Source organism: Glandiceps talaboti, chromosome 11 (genome assembly GCF_964340395.1).
Source record: "Glandiceps talaboti chromosome 11, keGlaTala1.1, whole genome shotgun sequence".
Taxonomy (NCBI): Eukaryota; Metazoa; Hemichordata; class Enteropneusta; family Spengelidae; genus Glandiceps; species Glandiceps talaboti.
In genome coordinates this window covers 10,160,700-10,187,424 of record NC_135559.1, presented here as the reverse complement: position 1 = coordinate 10,187,424, position 26,725 = coordinate 10,160,700, and the positions used below count along the sequence as shown (strand labels likewise).

At 36.0% G+C, this 26,725-nt stretch overlaps 1 protein-coding gene across 4 annotated transcripts in view; it reads right to left on the bottom strand.

Annotated features, from left to right (window-relative positions):
* LOC144441892 (RNA-binding protein FXR1-like) overlaps nt 1-26,725 on the bottom strand; it is a 45,982-nt gene that overhangs the window by 4,289 nt on the left and 14,968 nt on the right. Inside the window, exons 2-14 of one of the 4 annotated variants that reach the window (XM_078131143.1) lie at nt 19,662-19,714; nt 11,351-11,444; nt 8,922-8,993; nt 8,200-8,282; nt 7,333-7,398; nt 6,827-6,920; nt 5,908-6,039; nt 4,575-4,745; nt 3,598-3,676; nt 2,749-2,948; nt 2,041-2,257; nt 1,443-1,640; nt 619-771 (exon numbers count right to left, since the gene is read on the bottom strand). In XM_078131143.1, coding sequence (XP_077987269.1) covers nt 619-771; nt 1,443-1,640; nt 2,041-2,257; nt 2,749-2,948; nt 3,598-3,676; nt 4,575-4,745; nt 5,908-6,039; nt 6,827-6,920; nt 7,333-7,398; nt 8,200-8,282; nt 8,922-8,993; nt 11,351-11,444; nt 19,662-19,714 — 1,612 coding nt within the window. Of the gene's footprint in view, nt 1-618; nt 772-1,438; nt 1,641-2,040; nt 2,258-2,748; nt 2,949-3,597; nt 3,677-4,574; nt 4,746-5,907; nt 6,040-6,826; nt 6,921-7,332; nt 7,399-8,199; nt 8,283-8,921; nt 8,994-11,350; nt 11,445-19,661; nt 19,715-26,725 lie in introns of all 4 variants that reach the window. The other 3 variants (XM_078131145.1, XM_078131146.1, XM_078131144.1) reach the window with 3 other exon arrangements.

Genomic DNA, 26,725 nt, shown 5'->3' with positions numbered 1-26,725 from the left:
ATGTTTAGTTTACCTGTATATAAAATCAACAATTGAACTGAGCTGGTGCTTTTAGTAATGTTAACATCAATGCATGTCCTCTATGGTATTAAAGTTGTCATCTAGAATTGTTAACACAGCTGATGGAGTTGTGGGGTTTCCTTGCCATTGTAATATACACATAATAAATCGTGTTGTCGAGTCTTTTTATATCCATTTCGCCTAAATACTGGGTTAAATTATGCTAAATTATGCTAAATACTAAACTCTAGTTCTGCCAATAGAGAGGTGATGGTTAAGTATGTTGCAGTAAGTTACATACTGAAGTAAGTTGAAGAATGCAGCAAAAATTACCCCAAGAAATAGTATTGATACCCAGTTTCGGTTCTGCCAATAGTAAGTGATAGCTAAGTATGTTTCCGTATTAAAGTCAAATAATGTAAGTATCGTACCTTTCAAAATGTGGCAAAACTTAACCCCCCCCCCCAGTTCCCCCATTGTATTAACTCAGTTTTTGCCTTTACTTTCTCTTCCATGAATGGTTTGTGATGAGACTGATAGATTGATAAAACAACACCAGTGACTATCTTTGAGTCTAGTGGTAAGCAGGGCAGGAAGGAACGGGGTAGGCAGACCAACCTTCTTTCTCTGTACCTGTTGTTTCTTCATCCATGGTGGTTGATTCCTCCCCTAGTACTGTGTCTTCTTCGTCATGTTGACGTCGCCTGCTGTCTTTCAGACTATTGTCGTCTTCTGTTTCACTAGTTGGTGTGCCAGCCTGTGCTCTATAATCTAAGGGGATAAAGACAAATAATAACTATTATTGTATCATGCATGAGCCAAGTTGAACAAAAAATATGGAATATACACTCTGGTCGTTCTACGTCACGACAACATATGTCTATGTCACTAGTTCTGCTGTGTTCGAAATTAAATATATTTGAATATCTCATGAATGTGATTGATCAATTTGGAATTTCACTGATTCGTTCGAAATGCGATTGTTCAGTTTGGTATATGCAAAACCTGATTTTTGTGGAGTCATGGATGGTCGAATGATTAGAGTGGCTGGCTTAGAATCTGTAGGTTGCAGTTTGTGCCCTGTCGCTGCCATTTCTTTCTGAATGGCTAAAGTCTTTGGGCAAGATTTTAACCATGATTGTGCTTCAGTCAACCCAGCTGTATAATTGGGGACCTGGTAGGATAGAGGTTGTAATGTGAATGTTTTAATCCTATGCACTTATAAAGTGCTGCAATGGATTGTATGCTCCCCAGGGAGTTGAGGAAGTAAAAGGCCGATTTGTTGCTAAAGATTCATGTAAGTGGTAATACCTGTAAAGCACTTTGAACAGAGTGTGGAAAGAACTATATAATTACTGATATTATTACTAGCATTTTTCAGTCACAGACACAGTACAAAATACTTTATTAATTAAGACAAAATAAAAACAAAAGAAACTCACGATCTGATCTAAAGGAGAATCCTCTGCCTCTACCCCTTCCGCGTCCCCTGCCGCGACCACGTGCCATGCCATAGCCACCACGTCCACCACGTGATGATAATTCGTGGTAATGTTCATCTTCTACTTGGTCAGCCCATGCTTGCTGTCTTCTGATAGCCTCATTGTCAGAATAGATATCTCTCTCCTGACTCTCACCACCTGATTCAAATACCAGACAAATAGGTAAACAGGTAAATAGCGGTCCATTTGCATGATTCTAATGACTAGTGCCCTCTAATGTTAAGTTGGAATCAGTAGCTCTTTCCTGAGTGTCACCATCTTATTCCAAAAATAGATAAATATGTAGATGCAATACACCATTGTAATGCCTAGCACACTTAGTGTCAGAAATAGACATGTCTTTCTCTTTCCTGAGTCACTACCTGAACAGTACAAAATATTAACACAGGACGAAATGAACCATGAATACCCCCCCCCCCCCCCTCACCCAGACGATGGGGTTCTATACTTTCAGGTAACTTATCTGCCATCATCTACTACATCTACCTCTCCCTCTACCCCTACCACCTACAACCTTATTGCTAGCAGCGTAACTCACCTGCCATCATTCTTCTTTCATGGCCCCATCGTCTACCGCGTCCACCTCTCCCTCTACCCCTACCACCACCGTAATCTTCAGCTGCATCCGATGCATAGCCTCTGTCACCACGGCGTTCCCTAGGTGGTGGGAAGTATGGGCCCGGTACAAAACCAGTTCCAAGACTTCGGAGTTGCTCATCTATCTGTAGCTTCTGTATTCTCAACTGTTCCACTTCCTATATATAGTACAATACAATATCGTAGATTTAGAATTAGATAACATAAAGTACAATGTAGAGTAGACTAGAGCAGTATAGAACAGAGAAAAGCAGAACATAGTGGATCAGAGCAGATTAGGGCAGTGTACAGCAGAGCAGAAGAGAATAGTATTGAATACAGTACATTGTGGTGCGGTACGGTATAGTATGGTACAGTAGTGTATACCCTAGTATAGCACAGCGAAGTACAGAAAAGATTGGTACAGTACACTTCAGCTCGATCAGCTCAGTACAGTACAGTTTAGCTGAGTTTAGCAATGTAGTACATTACGGTACAGTCCAGCACAGCACAGCACAGCACAGTATAGTAGAACAGCATAGTACAATAAGTACAATGTAACAGGGACTAAAGTTGATAGGTTTTTTTTAAGTTCTGTTCAGTTTAATCAAACAGATGATGATTTAAACGTGTTAACAACTAAAACACTGACTATATCATGTGTACTTACCTTAAGGTGTGAAAGATGATACTCTAGTAGCGTTATAGCATTGCTAATGTTTGTGATGGTACCAACAAACAGAAACGGTACTACGCCTTCTTCTCTGGCCCTTTCATCTCTCTCATTATCTCCCTCTATTTTCACCCTAACTACTCCAGACTTGTCTACAATTTCTTGTATAACTCTACCATTCTTGCCTATAACTTTACCTGTAGATCAGAACAAAACCAGAACCAGGTGATTACATCATCAGTTTAGAGCACAACATGTGTTTACATCATCAGTTGTAGTGCACAACACGTGTTTACATCATCAGTTTAGAGCACAACATGTGTTTACATCATCAGTTTAGAGCACAAGTGCTTACATCACCAGTTGTAGTGCACAACATGTCGACATCACCAGTGTAGAGCACAACACGTGTTTACATCATCAGTTTAGAGCACAACATGTGTTTACATCATCAGTTTAGAGCACAAGTGCTTACACCGCCAGTTGTAGTGCACAACATTCGTCGACATCACCAGTTGTAGAACACGACGTGTTTTTTACATCATCAGTTGTTGGGCACAAAATGTGTTTACATCACCAGTTGTAGTGTACAACATTTGTCGACATCACCAGTTGTAGACCATGACATGTTTTTAAATCATCAGTTGTTGGGCACAACATGTGTTTACATCACCAGTTGTAGTGCACAACATTTGTCGACATCACCAGTTGTAGACCATGACATGTTTTTTACATCATCAGTTGTTGGGCACAACATGTATTTACATCACCAGTTATAGAGTACTCGTCAATAAGTATTTTGACTATACAGCTAATGCCCTACATTTACTTTCACAGCACACTTACCTACTAAATTTCTTGGTACACTTATAACATCTTCACCAAATTCTAACATACCACGAGCTTTACGTACTGAAACCGGATCCTGGAATAACAAGAGGTGGTAATACATGCATGAAATTTGGTTAAACCAAAAAGAAACACCAAAAGTTTCATCCCACAAATACTACAAAGGTAAGATGAAAATGATTCTCTAAAGTGTGTTTGGATGAGGTACGTACAGACAATTCAATATATAAAAGCAACCTTATGGTGGAGAGTGTTCATGATTTCAAATTTACTGTTACAAAGTAACTACATTACACTGTCCAAACCCTATGGTACTTTCATAGAAGAAGAGAACTGTTAAAACACATACAACAAATATTGCCCATATTTTACAATTCAAACTGGGCATGCTCAGATGCAAAGGACTGTGGGATAATCAATTGTAATACCTAATCCTGGTTGATCACAAGGATAACCATTAACTACCTTCCACTACATTACGGATATTCATTCGAACAAAATTTTGTGCTTGGAATTTGCTTTTAATGCAGACAAATACAATCACACACAATTCTACACAGTTCCACTAAGCTTTGGGACTATGTGACAGGGCTATGGTGCATACACTATATCACGTTGCTGTGGAACTGTCAAGGCTTTCCCAGTCAGTCAACAGGCTACCATCCCGGAGTCACCCAGGCTCAGCAAACATAGCACCTGCAGGCTCTCGTCTGTGTGAGTAATCATCCCAAACTTTTTTGATTCACTACTCTAGGTAGTCTTGTGAGTGAGACCCATTGAGTCTGCAGAAAACTCACCTTGGGTTTGCACAAAAAAATCCTGTCTCCAGTGGCATTCAAATATATGACCTCCCACCTGCTAATCCTAAGCACTAACCACTACACTACAGGGAGATGGTTCTATAAGCATGCCGTATTCACAATACACCAGATAAGCCAAGAGCAATCCAAGTGATTTTAATCTCATATACTTACATCTCCATAGATCCTAAAAGTACAAGTATTTTCATCTAAGTCAATCCTCTTGACACCTTCCACTTGCCTAGCAGACTGTATATTGGCACCATGTGCTCCGATTGCTAGCCCCATTAAATCTTCCCTCACGGAAAATTCCTCTGTAGCGTACTCAGTTTGTTGTTTAGTCACCTACATCAAGGGAAAATGTAATAATTATAAATGTATGGCACCAATGGTATTGTGGTACTGAACTGAATATACTTTTAAGTTCATTTATTACAAAATAACGAGCTATTAAGTTTGTAGTCTTTGACCAAAAATTAAAATTTCTATAAGGCGGCACATTTCAGTAAGCTACTCTATTATGTACAGTATAGTGGCGGTCCAGGACTGTATAATGTAGTACAGCACTGTACAGTATGGTGTGGTACCATATGACAGCACTGTTAAGAATTGTGTGGTCAAGTACTGTATGGAACAGTATAGAACAGAATGGTACGGTTGGGTACAATATACTGTATAGTATAGTATAGCATAGTACAGTGCAGTAGAGTACAACATAGTGTGGTGCAATTTGGTACTGTAACAGCACTGTAAAGTTTTGTGTGGTCAAGCACTGTATGGTACAGTATAGTATAGAATGGGCCAGTAGGGTACAATACTGTACAGCATAGTTAAGTACAGTGCAGTACAGTATAGTAGAGTAGAGTAGAGAACAGTATAGTGTGGTACAATTTGGTACTGTATAAGCACTGTAAAGTTTTGTGTGGTCAAACACTGTATGGTACAGTATAGTATAGAATGGGCCAGTAGGGTACAATACTGTACAGCATAGTTTAGTACAGTGCAGTACAGTACAGTATAGTAGAGTAGAGAACAGTATAGTGTGGTACAATTTGGTACTGTATAAGCACTGTACATACAGTGTGGTACAATATGACAGCACTGCAAAGTACCATGTGGTACAGTACAGTACGATACAGTACGGTACGGTGCGGTGCGGTACGGTACGGTACGATACGGTGCGGTACAGTACAGTACAGTACAGTACAGTACAGTACAGTACAGTACAGTACAGTACTGCATACAGTAGTGTAGTAACATAGTGTACAATACTGTAATATACTGTAATACTGTATAGTATTGTATAGTACAGTACGGTACACTACATAGTTTAACAGGACAGTAGGGTACGACTGTAAAGTCTACTACAGTACAGTATAGTACAGTATAGTAAAATACATATAATACAGTACAGTATAGTATAGTACAGTAGAGTACTGTACTGTACAGTGTGGTACAGTACAGTTCGGTACTGTAGGGGCACTCAAGAATATTTACGTCCAGTTACCTCAATAGTATTTACCTCAAGTTGTTGGGCTGCCTCCTCTGTCCTAGTCTGCAACATCAGCTTCGTACGTAGACTGCGAAAATGCATATCACTTAATAGGAGAGCTTTGTGGACGGCTGAGGATGACGTCGACTGTAGGAGAGACAACAAAGTCAATAAATTTGCCATATTCTGCTCCAACTAAATTTCAATCAATATGAAAATGTTGTAACACTGAACCTTCTTTTTTCAGCAAACACTTTGGATTTCGAACATGTAATACTTTACTGAAAAGTATGTGTCTCTTTAAATGTAAAATAATCACAAACTAGGTTCTGTTATATTTATCCAAAACAGTACATTTGCATAAAATTTCGTGTACATGAAACTATTGTATGACTGTTCACTTTGCATACAGATACGCAATGCTGTTTTTGGCATTGAATTGCAGTGGAGATACCAACAATGTAATGTTGTGCAGACTGATGCAAATACACACTGGTCCATTGTGTAAGAATATGACAGACCCCCCCATGACATGTGAGTGCAAGTGTGGTACACTTGGGGTGTTTGCACAAGTGCTTGCAGTGTTCTCTGCACCCGTACTTTCACGGGCATAGCAAGTGTGAGCACAGCAGAAAACACTGCAAGCACTAGTGCAAATACCCCTGAGTACCCACACTGGAACTCAACATGGCATGGGGTGTTCTGTTATTATGACATATATTTATCTGAAACGGCAAATTTCCATAAAAATCATATAGCGTGATGACGAGATCAATTTCAAGTGAAACGAACGATTGCATCCTCATTTGCATGCAGGTATGCAATAATGTTTTCAGTATCATTGCACTGCAATGAAAATACCAGTAGTATGCACGCACCAGTACAATTAAGTAATCTGTAGCACATGCGTAATAATTTTGACTACCGTACTTACCAAGACAACTAGGGCATCTAAGTCTGCATTGTACAGCACTGAAGCCACACCACATGCCTTCTTGAAATCCCTATGGTTTGCCTCATTCTTACAACTGTAAAAACAAAGTATCAAATATAGTTACAGCATACACATTTATAGATTTACCGGTAATACCAAACTCTCTATGTAAGTTCATCTAATTTACATAACAATGGTAATTTTATATTTTACTTTACATACTACAAGCCTTCAATTGAGACATTACCCCCCCCCCCCCCCCCCTCCCGGTTTCTTTTATGGCAAAGTTACTGTGCAAAGTTAATTGGTGTCTCTAGATACAGAATTTCATAACTTAATGATCAATTTGCTATTTGACCTTGAATATGGAGGTCAAAGTCAAACACTTTCACTTTTATGGGCCATATTTTTCCACAGGTAAATCTTCATTTTCCATGACTTCAGAGGACTTTCTAGCTAGGAGTATATAGCTGTGGTTTTGGAGAACAACATGTGTGTATACTTACTAGTCTTTGAGGTCTTGAGGCACATCAATGGTACACTTATAGAAGGTGTTTTTGTTAACAGATGGGCTGTACAAAGAAGAAAACATTTCAGTTAGATTACACATAACATTTGAAACATCACGTCAGATTGGGATTAAAATGTGGGTGAGATGAACGGTTGTTCAGCAGATCAGAGATGTAGAAAAAGTTAGTCAGAACACAAGAATGATCCTATATAGTATATAACTCCTATAGCTCTGCTGATGAAGATAACACTAAAGTGAGGACCTGGGACTGAATCATGGGCCTTTATAGGGTATTGCCAAACTAGTATTAATTGAGTGAAAAAAAAAAAGTTGTTTGGCAGAGCTATAGAAAAAGTTTTCCAGAATAAGAGAATGAACCTGTTTAATTCATATGGCTCTACTGTGAAAACAGCACTAATGTGAAAACCTGGGATTCAAGCATGGGCCTTTAAAATGGATGGACTGTTTTCTTATATCCCCCTTCTCATTCTGTTTTGTTTGATATCCATAATAAGTCTTGTCCCGTCACACAATTGAAACCAGTAAACATGAAACAGAATGTTGGCTGGCACAACAAACAGCTTACTAACATTACTACATACTGTATGTTCATCTGACTCAACAAAAATTTTCCAAACATTTATTGAACCAGACTATGAAATGTACCAATATAAGAAAGATGTTTGTCGCTGACATGCCAGACTATGTTGTTTCAGGTTTACCTGTTTCAACTGTCACAGTCCTGTGTAGGAAATAACTTTAGAAATCTTGGTGATCAAAGAGTCTAAGAGAACATGGTGTTATAACTCTGTATTTTATAACTCTGTATTATCACAAAAATAACCATGTTAGATAAACTTACTTGTTATTTTTCAACCGTAGCCTTTCTGCTTGTACTATTTCATTGAAAGTTGCATCCCAGCCAACATATTCTATGACAAAAAACTGTAACGAAAAACAACACAGAGTATTATGCATGTTAGACACATTGTATCACGACTCGCATTTTGTCTCAAATGTGTTTTGGGTCTTTAACAATTACTATCAATATAGGGTCTGGAATTCTCAATTTCTTGTTTTCTAGTTTAATAGACTTCAGTTGGTCTTCACTATCTTTCAGTGTGGAAAAGAAGACGGTGTATATACACATACTATCAATACTGATGTTAACAGTATACAGTTAGCACTCATAATTTTTAGAATGGATATTAAAGTAGGTACAATCTGCCACAGTTCTCTTACTTTTCTACTGAGGATCCCCATCAAACTCAGGTATGAAAATCTATGCCAGGATTACCAGATCCCTACCCCCTACTGTCACCAGTGTATCCATCACAATTAAGATACATACATGTTTATGGTGACTTTCACAAAGTTCATTAAATTTCCCTCTTCTCTTACCCACCAAAGTCATGGTGCAACATGGAAGTCTATGCAAGTTTTACCAGACTTCTTCCCTTTGTTTACTGGGATTCCCATTTACCAATTTTTTTTTTATTTTTTTTTACTTCTAATCACTTTAACATCATCACAACTATGCATAAATTGACTTTAGATTAACAACAAGTGAAATTATAAACCTACCTCTCCTTTCACCATACTAATTTTTGACAGCCACCAACCACATGGCTCCTCTTCACTTGAACGAGAAAAAACCTACAAAACAAAAAAATTATCGTAAGTAACATCCTAGGTATATATACCACACGGCCTAATTCTCAATATATTGGATCTGTTTTGTATTGTACTATTTAGTATTTAAGGTTATCTTGGAGGTAAGTAAACATAGTAAGAAATGTTCATGGGGTCATTTGAGAATGTTTGGAAATAGAAACATTTTTTGTACCATTAAAGTAACCTTCAACTGTACTGAAAACCTTCACCTTGGCAAAGATGATATTTACTTGCATAAACTTATGTCAATTATAATCTGTCTCTTGAATTTTTACTTATTGTCTGTCTGTCTGCTCTGAATCTTTATTATGGTTGGTCTGTCTGCCTCTGTCTGTCTGTCTGTCTCTGCCTCTGTCTCTCTCTGCTTTGTCTGTCTCTCCGATCTCTCATTCCCCCCCCCCCCTCTCTCTCTCTCTCTCTCTCTCTCTCTCTCTCTCTCTCTCTCTCTCTCTCTCTCTCTCTCTCTCTCTCTCTCTCTCTCTCTCTCTCTCTCTCTCTCTCTCTCTCTCTCTCTCTCTCTCTCTCTCTCTCTCTCTCTCTCTCTCTCTCTCTCTCTCTCTCTCTCTCTCTCTCTCTCTCTCTCTCTCTCTCTCTCTCTCTCTCTCTCTCTCTCTCTCTCTCAAAAATAATAAAGAAATTATTTTGTGTGCATAATTATGTCATCAATTCTGCAGTGTTCAAAGTATGAGTCAAACTTCAAAGCATTCAAATGCCTTCATATTTCTATTATTACAGTGATAAGACAAGCTATTCCTTGACAAGTCGAATGAAACTAACACGCAAATAAGAAACCTACATTGTATTTATCATGCTAACGCATACATAATTGACTATACTATATCACCTAATTTATTGCCCATACCAAAATAGATGACAGATTTTCATCCCAGGAGATTAATTTGTAACACAATCTCTTTAGTATTATCTACATATCAGTGTCCGCTGATTGTCCTTATTAGTTTTTCATTAACAATGAGCCCGATTATGTCTGTCTAGACTTCAAATACTTTTGTTCACACAATTTGATATTTACAGCTAATTATATAAACATATTATTACTCTGGTAGTTGAGCCTACGGTTTTCTAAGATGGACACAGACTAAAACCGTCTTGATGCAACAGTGATGATAAATGGGCGTTGGTTTAATTATAGTTTCAGTATGGAGGCGTCTCTGGAAACTAGTTTATTTAGAGTTCCATGAACTGCAGTGCTGTTTTGGGACTTTGAATGTTTTTTATGCTACGTTGATCACGGGGCAATTACAATCAACAATAGAGGAACCGCTATCACTTGTGTAATCTACTACATTGAAGAACAGTAGATTTAGTTTGCATCTATCTTAGTAAACTGAAGGCTGGATTACCAGTGTCTTATTTACAGCTAATAAAAACATAGCACACTCCGTGGATATCAAGATCTGATCACATTTTGTGGTTACTTTGTGAAGAATTGATTGGAGTTTTCTTGAATAGTAAAAGTTGACACTACACTAGCTGCAAAAGGATGGGTTTTTTTTTTGGAAAAATGTTTTGTTCGTGATTAGGTACAATTATTTACTCATAATATTGTGAACACTATGAACAGTATTACATCATCTGTCACCATGGATAAACTTATTTCTTGTAGCCTTAAACACGATAAAACAATCAAATTGACTTTTGGGTCCACACCCAAAAATGAGCGCCCTCAACAGCAATCACAGTTTCAACATGTTTCTGTACTGCTTACCACTGCTTAGCATGTACAATATCTAATTATTTGTAGTAAATTTTCAGCAAGTGTATTGTGGTTGTCTGATCAATAATGATACTCCAGTTACAATTACTAGTACAGTTTTGACATGGTGACAGATTCAAAACCTAGCTTTCGCTCAAGATTTAAAATTGCAGCTACACTAGCTACAGATGATATTGACCACAGATACTGTGTCTTTTTACAAGTAACTAACCAATTCTTAGTGAATATGTCTTTGGTTATTTGATGAAAAAAAAATGTCTAAGTTGCAGTTGGTACAGGTTTAAAGCAAGCGTTTTATTTCCGAGGCACATGCTGTACATGTATGTTAACTGAGGATCTATCTATCTATCTATCTAATAAATTTATATAGCGCCAAATATCCAAAGAAAACAATGTTCAGTGGCGCTTAGAGTTAGAAAGGAGATGAAAAAGCTCTCTGAAATATGTGGGTTTTCAAGCGTCTTTTGAAAATGTTAACATTGGGAGAGGTTTTAATGTCCAGGGGTAGAGAGTTCCAAAGTTAAGGAGCTGCTGAAGAGAAGGAGCGGCGACCATAGGAAACCAGATTCCATTTGGATGTGAGATGTTTGTGTTTTCTTACCTCAACCTCATCTCCAGCTTTTAATTCATTGTTATCCTTGGATGCAGGAGGAAGACGAACATCACTGAAAGGTACACGTCGTTCTGGAGTCCAGCTGAAAAAGACAAATCATGTCAATATCAGGTTTTTACCCTTGTACTCTTTATAACACTATGTATGTTGTTCATCATGGAACCAGTATGATTCATACACAAGTTCTCTTCTTCCACTTTTGATTGAGAAACAGACTCAAAATCACTTGTGCTTCTTCAGTGTCTAACTGGATCGGACAGAATGATCCAACCAGAGGTGTGTACTTTTCACATCTCTACTTTTAGTTATACACACCTTTTTATTTTTGTCCCACATACATGTATTGTTACCATAGTATGATATTTTCCAGCTACAAATGTACTCATTTCATTGTCCATTTTTATCAACTTGAGGCCAGCCATTGGTTTTCATGTTTTACTTGTTATTTACTAATTAAAAAGACATGCCATGGTATATCATTTCAAATACTTTTCTCCCAACATTCAGAGTATTCCATTGTAAGTAGTTGTAAATTATGTGTTAACTGTACATGTTTACTTGCATCTTTCACATGGGATGGATTCTTTAGCCTGACATCTAAATGAATGAAACCCTAGAAAGTGGTATAATGTATCAACATATATATATATATAAATAGCTAGATCTAGTCTGTACAAGTATCACGCCAAATATAGCTACACATTCAGACATGACATGACACCATGGTTAGGTCACCACAAATACCACTGACTTTGTGACCATACTGTACATGTACATTTGTACATCACACATCATAAACATTATCTTCTAAGAATTGAATGTTCATGGACTCTGGGTTCATACTTATAGTAAAGAAAATTTTTACTCACAGAGTCAAAATATCAACGTCTGCAAAAATTTTGGATTCACTTCCAAGAAATTTTTTGACTCTGTGATTAGAAATTGTCATAACTACTATCTTGTTCATTTTACATATACAGTTATAAACTCATCCATGATGTTAGACTCTCTCACAGTCCTCGGAACTTCGTTTTACTAAAATCGACGCTAAATGAATTATTTTGTATGTACCGATACCATCTACATAACGTACTCCATCGTACTCGAACAACCTTGTACAGTGCGCCATCATCGACCACATAGAGATATATGTTCGTTGACGTGTGCCTGCGACGCTCCATATTTTCGGGGCTTCGTGATAACACGGAGCGTCGCAGTCACACGTCAACGAATGGTTATCTCTATCATGGTCGATGAGGGCGCACAGTACAAGGATATTCGAGTACGGTTAATTAGCTGGCATCGGTACATACAATATAATTCGTTTAGCTTTAATTTTAGTAAAGCGAAGCTCCGAGGGCTGTAAGAGAGTCTACCGTGATGTATACCCAAAACACACAATTCCAAGTTGTTATAATTCAATTTCTGAATGGTTGTCATTATCCAGTGTGCCTTTTTCTAAAGACAATGGTTTCGTAACTGGTCAGAATCATAAAAACTTAAGTTTCCATGTGAGTCAAGACCACATACAGTACAGTAATGGATGGGGGAACATAAAATGTTGGTGCCTCACATGAAAAGGCTGTGTGTCACTGGACTTCCACTGGTTCCAATGACATATCAAATTGGCTTAATAGGTTTATCACATAAATACGTGCATATCTTCTACTGTGTGACGTCAAACAGGGGTGATTTCATAGCATATCACCCCTGTTCTACCGAACTATTTTTTCTCCGTACCGTTGTTTGAGTGTTCGTGCAATCCTATGCTACGATCAAGTTTATCGTAATAATTATGTGCTTTCAAACCGTAAATGCATACATTACGTTACATATATCCTTGGATGACATGAGTTTGATACGTAGAAGTCCTTTTATTTTTATTTGATACATTTTATTCTATTTAAAAATCACGTAGATTATCGATGTAGCAGTCGGCAAGCTTACTTCCGATTTTCCGTCAAGCTCAGATCTCCGAACTTACACAACCCGAGAAAATATTATTAAAATGACGGCACAAAAGTCGTATTCAGACAATTCTACTTACGTTTTAAACTAAATTCGATATTACATGTACATCGCAAGGTTATAACCGATAATTTTGGTTGAGAAACCACACAACAGTATGACCGCCGATACCATACATGGTAAGCTTGACCACGCGATTATGTAATTTGCATAGCCATCGGGCGCCATTTTTTAATACGCGATGAAGAATATAGTGCGATGAAATGATGCAGTATTCGTAAAATACGATTTAAAATTTTAGAAAAATACGGGGAAATACTTAGTTATGTGATAAATATATAATTCCATGAAATCAATGTTAGTTTTACGTCATAATGCTCCTCGTATGATTCCGAGGACTACAAATTCTTGCCTACCGGCTCGAATTTGTATTAGTCCGCGGAATCATACTCGGAGCATTATGACGTAAAACTAACATTGATTTCATGGGATTATATATAAATATACAAGCTGCCAATATCTCAGACATTTTCACATAGATTTCACGCGCAATTGGAGTGCCAGTTGTACCTTTAAAAAAAATCACTCCTAGCAATTCTATACATTTGTGTGTGACTGATTCAAAACACACAACATGTATAAATGTATATTCTACTTCTGAATGATTGTCAATATCTCACAAATTTTCACATATTTCAAACACATCTCTTAGTTTCTATGACGATGATGACTAAGGCCATTCATGTTCTGTCTGTCCTTGTCTATATTAAGAATTTACAAGGACTAGGATTTAGGTCAAAATAGTTTGAATTCTGATACATGAGGGCTTCTATCTAATATGGGACATTTATTTCAGTATATATCAGGCATACATGTAGTTTAGTGGACCACTTGACATCTGTGATAATACAATGTAGCTAGGGGGTCTAATCCTATCTATACATGTAATGTCTCTGACCTACTCCTAGTACAACCATTGTTCCCTAGCTTTGTTACTAAAGCACATGGTTAGATGGTACGTCCACTATACTGCATTTGTGCCTGCTTAATTTGCATGTGTATGCATGTATATATAACTTTATGTTTCTTTGTTTCTTTGTGTGTGTGTGTGTGTGTGTGTGTGTGTGTGTGTGGGGGGGGGGTATGTGTGTGTCTGTCTGTCTGTGTTTCTGTGTTTGTATGTATGTATGTATGTATGTATGTATGTATGTATGTATGTATGTATGTACATGTATGTATGTATGTATGTATGTATGTATGTATGTATGTATGTACATGTATGTATGTATGTATGTATGTATGTATGTATGTATGTATGTATGTATGTATGTATGTATGTATGTGTCTGCAAGACCTAAAAATGCTTTTGATTTCTACAGTGTAAATTCTATGTAAACAAATGAAAACATGACAACTATGTGACCCTATAGACCTTATAAAGTTTTATGAAGATTAAGTTATGGTGCTGAGTTACATGAATTTACTGGTATTGGTTGCAACCATATACAACTGACCAAATATTATTCATAATTTGTGATATGTTACATCCATATTAAATGCAATATTTTATATTGATAAGCAGTTGACATTTCAAAATTGGTGAATAAAAAAAAAAACTTTTGCAAAAGTGATTTCACAAAAATATTATCCTGTATAAGTGGTATACATGTTAACCTGTCCATATGCAAGCCAAGTCTTAGCTCTGAGCTAGCCTAGTGCCAACACAGGGCTGGTACAGGCATCAACCCTTCCAGTAGCAAACACATGCTGGTGAGATGTTAGAGCAAGCCCAGGGTTAAAATTTGGCTAGCCTGGTGCAACATAGGGCTGGTGCATGCATTAACCTGTCCATATCATATGCTTACCCATGCCAGTGATGTGTTTAGTGCAAGCCAAGTCTTAGCTCTGAGCTAGCCTAGTGTTAAGTTAACACAGGGCTGGTGCAGGCATTAACCCTTTCAGTTGCTAACACATGACGATGAGGTGTTTGTACCAGCCAGGTACATGCATGTATTATCACTGAGGTACATGTAGCCTTGTACTCGCACATTGTGCCCTCTATAAGTGATAGCCAAATTTTGTTGCTGTGGGTTAGTATGATAAAAACTGACATTTCTTAATCTTGTGAGTCACCACATAGTAAGAGATAGGGGAACACAAAATTTTGGTGCATCACTGGAAAGTGTGTGTGTCAGCGGCGCGTCAAATTGGCTTAGTGGGCACACTGACTAGCAGTCTAGCGTAACACTTTTATCAACCTATTATTTGGATTATTTGGAAAGTAATTCTTGATGTATACTGGAGGAACGTAATTTACTGCTATCAGTGATAATAAACATCTATGTGTGAAGTGAACTATTTCTATCTGACAAGTTGAACATACTTTACAATAACTAGATTATATGAGATGTCAGTAATTCTACCTGCATTAACTCCTATCTTATTTCTACAATGTCTTTCTACACTTATCCAACTTTGCTAATAAAAGAGAAATAAAGAAAACTTCACATACATTACCCATACTGTAAAATTTCAGAATAAACTTTCAGAATACCAATTACAGGTAAGGGAGAGGGGGCACTAATTACACAGGAGGTAAGTGGGGCGGCGGCGGGGGGGGGGGGGGGGGGGGGGGGGGGGGTATATCTGATATTATCAGTGATATCACTCTCATATTTTTTACGTATGTATGCAGCCATAACTTTAGTTTAAACTCCACTGAAATGCCCGGTGGAGGTCTTCATTTACTTTTCATTCTAAAAGTGTGGTAACTTGGTTCAGATGTATTGACATGTATCTCTAATATATAATATTTTTAATTTTGACAAAAAATGGACCGCCTGTGATGTCTTTCATTCCTGGTGGCATTGTAAAATATATGTTGACAATTTTATGGGGTATTAGGTTAATAAGAACAGAACTGAAAGACAGAGAGACTTGAGACAATATACATGTATGGTATGATGATAAATATCACATTGCCTCAATACCACACTACCAATAACATCATGTATCGAAAAAGTGAGTTGGGGGGGGGGGGGGGGTTAGAATCCAAGTGAATGGGGATTTTGAATTTTGATTTACCCATCATGGAGAACAAAACACTCATTCACATGGATTAAAGGCTACATATTCTAATAGTTACCTAAGTGTCGGCAATGTATAACTTTTTCATAGTATGAGAAAAAGGCTCAAATTCACTAAATGTGTATTACAACTTGTATCTTTTCATTTAGCCTTTGAGAGAGTACTCACTCAATTGTTTGTATGGGTAATCTAATAGTTACCTAGTGCATAGGCACTATATAACTTTTTCATAGCACAAACAGAAGGTCAAGTTTCCTTAAAATGACCATACGGATGACAAATGGGCATTAATTTTGAATTTTGTTAAGACAACTTTACTGTACTACTGCGTTTTTCCTACTTGAAAAAACAATGTGAAACAACATTGACCAAATCCAAGTTTGTAACTAAATAACGATCAAAAAAGCTAAAAAGTGTGTGAAAAGTTTGTTATTGTATTTTTTTTTTAATTTAATGTTTGACAATTTTTGGAGCTACAAACAAGAATATAGTATATGTTATTTCACATTGTTTTTTTCCAAGTATGAAACCATAGTCGAGTTGTTTTATGAATTAAAAATCCAAAATGCATACCCATTTGTCAATGTCATCTATATAAAGCGGGCAGGCTACTTCAATGTGTACATTTCTTAATTTTGCCCTGTATGCACATAAATCTCTAGCAGGGTGTTTCAATAATTATCTCCAGAATAACCCACACATACATGTATCTGTATACTTTTCCATAGATAGATGATAAGGTTCAGATTTCCGCTATACATCTAGAGTTATAATTTTGAAGCACAGATATGTCATATCTTTCAACCCTGGTGATCATAAAATCCTGTGAAACACACATATTGTAATCTGTCTTGGTCTGAAAAGTACACCCCTAATATTTCATACATTTTGACGGCTTGTAAGATTTCTCATTGCATGGTGGCCAAGTCAAGTTACAATTTTAATATGCTCCTAATATGACTATAAAGAGGCAACTGGGTATTTCAGAAACACAAAGTTTCTAAGTTTCATATTTCTGGTTAAATGGGTTAGTAACTTATGAGTGTGCAGTTCATATGAAATAGATCTCACGGTATGGTGTACGTTTAATTTCACATGGTGTGTGTGCAGTTCAGCTGGGAGGCCTATCACAGCATTTTTCTCAACAGTTACCAATATTAAATTAACTTTATTGGTTGAATTTTAAAAGCACACTTTCAATTTGGATGAAAATTTCGGTGTGAAATACAGCTATCTGCATGAGCTATAAAAAGGTTTAGTCTAGAACAAAGGAATAATTCTATGTAATCGTTATCCTTATGACTCAACTCATAAGGTAACTCTAATTTCTAAAGTGAGAACCTGGGATTGAAAACAACATTTTCGCAAACTTTCCATGAGGAAATTAAATCGTTATTGGGTCAGAAGTTTCGATCAACAACTGTGATTTTAGCCCAGAGCTTTGTCTCAGTGTTGCTATTTCAAGAAGCTCTCCATAGAGCATTTAGTCTTTGGGCTACTGCAATTCCAGAAATCTGATGGAACTCATGTCATTTTCCTGACCTTTTTCAGTATGGAAAACAAATTGTAATTGTCTGAGTACCAACTACCATTTACAAAATAACAGCTTCATTATGGTATGTGAGTATCAATTATAAAACTGAACTAGGAAACCAGACATCTCCTCTGGAAAATAGGACAAGGCTGACTGTTGGAAGTAGTGAACAGAGTTGCACTTTAAATGCTGCAACTAATTACCTCTTTCTGCAAGCATGACTACACCTCTGACTCTGAGTACAAAATGTAATAATATCGGTGACTCCCACTACACTAACCCTTAAGAATTCGGAGCAATAAATCATTGCCTACAACTTCATCAAAGTTTTAGTATTCAATATGTTGTGCTCTAGATACATGCACTTTATTATGTAAACATGGACAGATATGTACAGTGTTTTTGCTAAGGTCTGAGAACCCTGGTAACAGAGGAGGGAAATCTGGTAAAATTTAAGTTTTCCATACAATGTACCATAATTTTGGTGGTGAATCCCAGTAAAATTCCTGAGGAACTCAGGTAGACTTTACCTGCTTTAATACCACCTTTTACAAAAGCACTGCAACTAGATTGTTTCACATCACAGTGCCTCCTTAAGCCAATCTGACAAACCACTGTATCTAGACTACCAAATTAGCAGGAGTCCAGGACATATAGACTACTAAACATTGTATCTAGACTACCAAACTACCAGTAGTCCAGGGCATATAGACTACTAAATATTGTATATAGACTACCAAATTAGCAGTAGTCTAGGTCAAATAGACTACTAAACGTTGTATCTAGATTACCAAATTAGCAGCAGTCCAGGACACATAGACTACTAAACATTGTATCTTGACTACCAAATTAGCAGTAGTCTAGGTCAAATAGACTACTAAACATTGTATCTAGATTACCAAATTAGCAGTAGTCCAGGACACATAGACTACTAAACATTGTATCTTGACTACCAAATTAGCAGTAGTCCAGGACACATAGACTACTAAACATTGTATCTAGACTACCAAATTAGCAGTAGTACAGGACACATAGACTACTAAACATTGTATCTAGACTACCAAATTAGCAGTAGTACAGGACACATAGACAACTAAACATTGTATCTAGACTACCAAATTAGCAGTAGTACAGGACACATAGACAACTAAACATTGTATCTAGACTACCAAATTAGCAGTAGTACAGGACACATAGACAACTAAACATTGTATCTAGACTACCAAATTAGCAGTAGTACAGGACACATAGACAACTAAACATTGTATCTAGACTACCAAATTAGCAGTAGTCTAAGACACAGACTACTAAACATTGTATCTAGACTACCAAATTAGCAGTAGTCCAGGACACATAGACTACTAAACATTGTATCGAGACTACCAAATTAGCAGTAGTCCAGGACACAGACTACTAAACATTGTATCTAGACTTACCACATTAGCAGTAGTACAGGACACATAGACAACTAAACATTGTATCTAGATTACCACATTAGCAGTAGTCCAGGACACAGACTACTAAACATTGTATCTAGACTACCACATTAGCAGTAGTATATTACATGTAGTCCAGGGCTAACACTTGTAGATAACTAAACATCATATCTAGACTACCAAATTGATAGGCTGGTAGTCTATAATATTAGACCAATGTCTTTGATACACACACAAAATTTAAAGTTATGTTTTACACTTCATCAATACTTACTCATTTTCAAATGCAACGGTTACCTCTTCATCATGAATATTTTTCACAAATGCCTGTAAAGACAAAACACAATAAAAACATCGTCAATTTATTTATCAAGATGAGGAATTCAACTTTTTCATACAAACATCAAGAGTATTAAGTCATCGATATAGAAATCGAACTCAAAGTTTCGTACGTGTGAGTTCACCAATTCAATTTCAACATTATTTTTAGACGGTCACCAAAACGTTCACCTTTAAAATCAGTACAAACCATATGTTACGATACAGTATTCATGGCCAATATAATGACTTTGTTTCATAAATATACAGACCATAACTTATACCTTACCAAGCAATATTGTGTATGCTAGGTTTGAATAGAGGAATGACTTTCTCAATTTGTTCTCATCTAACTGAACACAGAATCCTATATAATAATTACATCATGAATGGTACAGCCAACTATTCAGTATGAATACATAATTGCAAATATCCTGTCATGATACAACTGCTATTGTGTATTCCAAATCACCTCAGAAAGGAATTAGAATTTCGTCTGAAATAGGTAGTAGTTGCCTCAATTCTTATTTTTGAGTGCTTTATTCACATTATGAAAATTTAATTTCTAATCTAACCACAGGTCACCAGATTAAATGACAATTTCAAAACATCTAGACTTGATATAGGTGATAATTTTTGTCAAATATATTGTTCACTTTTTAACTGTCTGTCTGTGCTGGCCTATCACTGATAGTATCAGTCTCTGTCTGTGTAATTCTGGTCTGTCTGTCTTGGCCTGTTAGCCTGTCTCTATCTATATCTATCTGTCTGTCTGTCTGTCTGTCTGTCTGTCTGTCTGTCTTTCTGTCTAACACTAGTAACAGCATGTTCATTTTTTGTTTGCATGTTGTATATATTTGTTTATTATTTATTCATTTATTTATTTATTTAATTTATTTATTTTATTTTATTTTTTTATTTTTTATTTATTCATTCATATATATATATATATATATATATATATATATATATATATATATATATATATATATATATATATATATATATATATATATATATATATATATATATATATATATATATATATTTTTATTTTTTTTTTATTTTTTTTTGGGGGGGGGGGGGGGTGTTGTGTGACATGTTGCTGTTTTTGTTTGTCTGCTTCTGTTTTTTGGGGGGTTTGAATATTCCAAAGGATGATTATGATAATTGAAACAATGTAATGATGTCTCTCTTATAAATCACAATCATATCATATCAGGTCAGTTCTTCAGTTTTATACCGTATTGGTTAGATTTATGCTAACAGCTGAAAGCAAGGCTGACTGATACAAAACAACATGTGTTTTTCTTTCCTTGAACATTTCACATTGAATTTTTTCACATACAAAAATTTTCAGTTTTCCATACATTCAACTTCACTAAAAGGTGCTGTGAAGAGACGTAGTATAGCGACTCAAGTTACAATGTAATTTATGAGCATATATTATGGAGACTTATGTTTACACTATTGAAATCGAGACAGTGAACTTACAATTTGTTATATAAATGTAACATATTTTCACAGTAGCTGTGTAACTGATTACTTAAATAAAATATGAGATTAATTTTGATTCACTGAAATAATAAAATTTGCATAGAGATCTATCATTTATATATTCTTATAAACATTTTTCACCACAACACTGGTGAAATTTGATATAGTTAGTTTAATTTTGATGAAAATGAAGTTCTTTTCATAAAGATTTACCCGAGCTGTAATTCCTTTGTTCGTACTTGACAGTACTTCTGTTACACCTTCTAAATCTACTCAATTCCCTATATATTTCACTTACCAAAGTTATGGAGGAATACTAAATGTATGTAGTAAAATTATCAATTTACCCCTCTTTGTAACAGGGGTTCTCTAAAATACATTCCATTGTCAGCCTTTGTTGCAAAATACCACAAAATAAGCCAAGAATTCCATAACACCAACCACACTGTATGACAAACTAGTAGTACTACTACTACTACAGAAATGGACATGTCCCACTATGGGAAGTATTTACAGTGACCTCATGACCTACACACAGGCTAAACATGTCCACATGTGTGAGACGTTTACATTGCACTGGTAAATAAACTAGCATAATAAGGCTACTGGCATTACCCACTGACACTTTCATGACCTAATTTGGACTTGTAATATACATATATGTACATGTATGTATGTGGGACAATATCACCTACTGTATATTTATATAATATATATATACACTGAAGTGTGTTTAGAAGGGGTTTCACATTGGACAGGTTAGTCCAGGCCTGGGCCGCTTCAAGTCTTTACCCAACCTAAAGAGTGTGAGTGCTGTGTGAAGGCATTGGGGCAGTCTTAGCCTGACTTAGTTTAGTCCCAGACGACAGACCTAGGCTGCTCTAAAGTCGAAGTTCGAACCCAACCTAAAGAGTGCTGTGTGAAGGTGTTAGTACAGGCTACGCCTAACTATAGTCCAAGACAAAAAGATAAAGTCCAGCCTGAAACTGGGTAATCTAAGCTGAGATCCCTCTCATTTTACTATGTTCCTTACCAGAATTTGTTAAGGTATTAAGTAGGTAACAGCTACTTGAGTTTCCCCCAGATATTTTACGAGTCAAAATTTACAGTACAAAGTATATTGATAATCTATACAAGTTTTGCTAAATTTCCTCCCTCTGTTACCACGGATCCATCCCAAAATTGTGATACAAAGAATGGACATCTTTGTAAATTTTACCAGACCCCCTCTCCTCATCTCCTGGTTTCAACACTAGAGTAGTTCCTAAATCTGAGCAAAAACTGTCATGGACTCATGGCAACACATTTATTCTCAATATTTCAAGTTTACTTTTAACACAATACATTTGTATAGCATTTTTTGATCCACATAAGAAATTGTTGCTTTTTAGTTACTGGAAGGCACACTTTAGATCATATGAGAGACATCTTAGCTTTTGTACATGTCATTCAATGCCACTCAACATACATTTACAGGCTGTAATTGTTTATGAATAATGCAGTTACTAATAATTGAAGTTTTTGAATTAACTGATTGAAAGGAACTAAAAATAGTGCACTTTTATTTAATACTTGACCAGTTTGTCAATAACTGATATCAAAGGAACCCTTCGGTGAACTTCTGTTGGGGAAAAACTCAATGATTTTTTTCATTTTTGCTATTAATTTTCTGTATAGTACAGTTCCTTTTTTATTTTTTTTACTTAATGTGGGCTTTATAACCTTTACTAATTCCTCTGGGAATTATCATGCGGTCAAATAAACACATCAATATATTTGTTGGTTCATGTCTTGTGCTGGGGAGAGTCTGGCTGCATAGTCTAACAGAAGCATCAATGAAATCACACCCACCCTGTTTATATGATATATTATCATACACATACGTCGACAAACCGACACTGACCTAGACATCATTAAGTTTTATTGCTACAGTATCTAGAGTCTATTTGTAAGGATTTATACTACATGTACATATTCCAGTGTTACATAAAGTGGCCATATGGATGAGAATTATTTTATGGCTGTCTGTCTGTCTACCTGTTTGTCTGTTTATCTGTCTGTCTGTATTGTTCTGGTCTGTCTGTCTTGGACTGTTAGCCTGCCTCTATCTCTGTCTATCTGTCTGTCTGTCTAACAGCATGCTTATTTTTTGTGTGCATGTTGTATTAAGTTTTGCTTTTTCTTTGATTTTTTTTTAAACATTTATGTTGGATTTTAATTAATAAAACATCTCCACTGTGTGTTTCTCCTTGAAAATACAATATAAGTTTGTAACAGATTTTGTGTCAAAATATTTGTTATCGTACATACAATATTAACAAACGCTTTGACACACATCAGCTTTTTCAAGTTTATGCAATTTATCAATATACAAATAAGGGCTTAGTCAATGCTTTTTCACAATGAATTTTTGAAAAGTTGAAAAACATATAATAAAGTTGTTTTATAAAATAAATACTAAGTTGCAATCCATATGGCCACTTTAACTAAAAGTTAAAATAATAAATTTTAAGAAAAAACCACTCCGATCTTAAACTACTTGGAAATTGGAAACTACTAACCAACGAGAATCTATTAATTGAAAACTATCAAACTGAGTTGATCCTTCAGAGCTCAGCCAGGCATCAATCATCACAAAACAGAAATAACTGTACTGCTTGGGTACTAAAAGTGGTCTGTTGTAAGTTTTTCTCTCAAGTATTGAAAAGACAAAACACCAATCATATCTTCATTTGTACAGAGAACACAAATTTTATATTTATATGATGCACCAGAAGATGTGTGATCAGAAGGAACAATTCTCACAGGCAATAAACATGCGAGAATGAAGGTTCGTGGACTCTGGGTTCATACTTAAGTAATGAAAATTTCTACTCACAGAGTCAAAAAAATTTCTTGGAAGCGAAACCGAAATTTCCGCTGTCAGCATGGAAGTACATTGTAATACACCCTTGACGATGCTGACAACATCAGTGAAAATCTGGGATTTGCTTAAAGAAATGGTTTGACTCTGAGAGTAGAAATTTTAGTACTGAAAATAAACATGTCGTCAGGTTTGTACAGTGATTCTAATACATAGCACAGCCATCTCAGACTTGACTATACAACTCAGCTTTATGAATCAATTACTACACGTAAGTACAAAGTTACTCTAGTATGACATACCAGTCAATGTATTTATAGCATGCACTGATTTATGACACAGCTATGTCAGACTACTTAGTACACATGTGTTGTGCAAACCTAAAGACATCACTGTCCCTTGACTAAGTATATCATGTATTCAGATTCCATTACCAGATACTTATGACAAGTAACATAAGGGGTCCTGTCATGACTACAATGAGGCAAAATAATTCAAAAACACCACACTGACCTATTTGTGGATTTTAACCTGTGTTTCTCCTCCCCATTACACTTTTTACAGGAGATAAACTTTATGTTTTAAAAAATGTCTCCTCTTTGATGGTGAAACCCTGCCCTCCCCCAACCCTGCCCTCCCCCAACCCCATCCTCCACAATGAACTGCAAGGCTTTCTCCCCTAGACAGAAACCACAGATTACATTTGTATAATGAAAAATGGTAAATTGTATTTCCCCTTATTTTGTCAGAGAACATGTTCATGCACGTACCTCCATCAAATGTAAGCAGTACATGTGTATTAACCTTCCCTTTGTCATAGACAATCACTGAATCAGTGTATACCTTTTTCCCACTGCACAATAATATTCTTAATTTGTTTAGCTAATTACAAACTTAAAAGTAAATATTAATGACTGAAATAAGGATACAGTCTCCATTGTTACTTGTACCATGCAGCTTTCCAAAGAGTATTATAGTAAAACAGATGTTGTATTTTCAACCATTGCTAGGCCAGTCACTTCGATGTTATTTTGTTCCATATTGGCATTTTATGACACTGATTTACAACTTACACGTACATCCCAAGCTCATATTCAAAGACTTTACAAACAGTCACTGAGTATGTACAATAATCACATATATCATATTTTTTTCATATCATACCTTGCACAAGCCAAGTTGAATACAAATATGGCATATACATATGTACATGTAAATGTATATACACTGGTCGTTCTACGTCACAACAACACATGTCTCCGTTCTGCTATTTTCAAAATGTGAGTCAATTAGTTCACCTTAGGTCACTCGTATTTTCCTTGACTGAACAAAAGAAATATTAGGGAATAACATCTACAGAAAGACGAACACTATCCCTCAGAAAACTGTAATTTTTTCTTTATTTTTTTCTATCTTCTTGCCAAAACTTTTACACAACAGAATCACATGCCTCTAATAATTTTGAAATTTACAACATAATATAAATTAAAATTGCAATTTAAATGAAAATACAGCTTGGACGCACATGCTATGTATACAAGTGTCTACATCGATTAGACTATTTTGAAAATAATTTCAATAAATATGGATTCAGGAAATTCAAATATTGATGCGATATGATTATATTCCTATTATCAAATACAAAACATATGGCAAGAGTTGTGCCAACATTCCATATTGTATTTTGTTATATACGTCCTGGTTCTATTGGGGGGGGGGGGGGATTTATCTTTGTTCCTGACCATATGCTGGACAAATACTGGAAAATTGCATAATTTTTCGAAATTACATTTGTACATATAGGTTCATGGCATATAAAATATCATAATAATCTTATTCAAAACCTTTACTCAGAACTTTATCAAAACACTGTGCTGGATAACGTATTGATTTTTAGAAAGTGCCATTTTGGTGTACTTTTTGAAATTGATTTTGTACATTGAAGAACAGTTGTACTCTGAACTGAATTCTTTTGGTTATTTTACAAAGACTCTCTTATACCTTGTTTCCTGTTTCCACTATCACACAAGAGAAGTCACATGACATGTCCATTGGTCTACAACAATACAGTACTAGTAGTCACACTACAGTCATTGACACTTGTGTACACTGAGGGACAAGTCAGCCACTGAATCATGTTTAGCAACTGAAACTTTTATGTCAATGACAATGATCTGTCCTGCTATTCCTTGTAATACTTCACAATAACAACTACTTCGTATTCAATCGCAACCAGTGTGCCCACTAACAATAGCCACATTTTGTTGTTGCGAGTCAAAATGAGAAAAAGTGGGCTTTCTTGTGAGTCACAACATAGTAAGAGATACGGAAACACCAAATTTTGGTGCGTCACTAGAAATTGTGTGTGAAAGTGGCGCATCAAATTGGCTTAGAGGGCACATTGATCGCAATGGAAAATATGGCCCACACAAAATTATGCCTTCCCCACCCCAACACACCACCACCCTTCATTATTGAGATTCCTAAACATGAACAAAACAATTTCTAATTAAAACTACGAAGATTACATGTACTTGGTTTTCAATTGTTTGCAACTTTACTTTTACATGTAAAGTATCACAATACTGTATACAACGATTAATAGCCACAAAAAATAGCGACGAAAAAAAAGAAGAAAAATGCCTACATGTACTGCAACT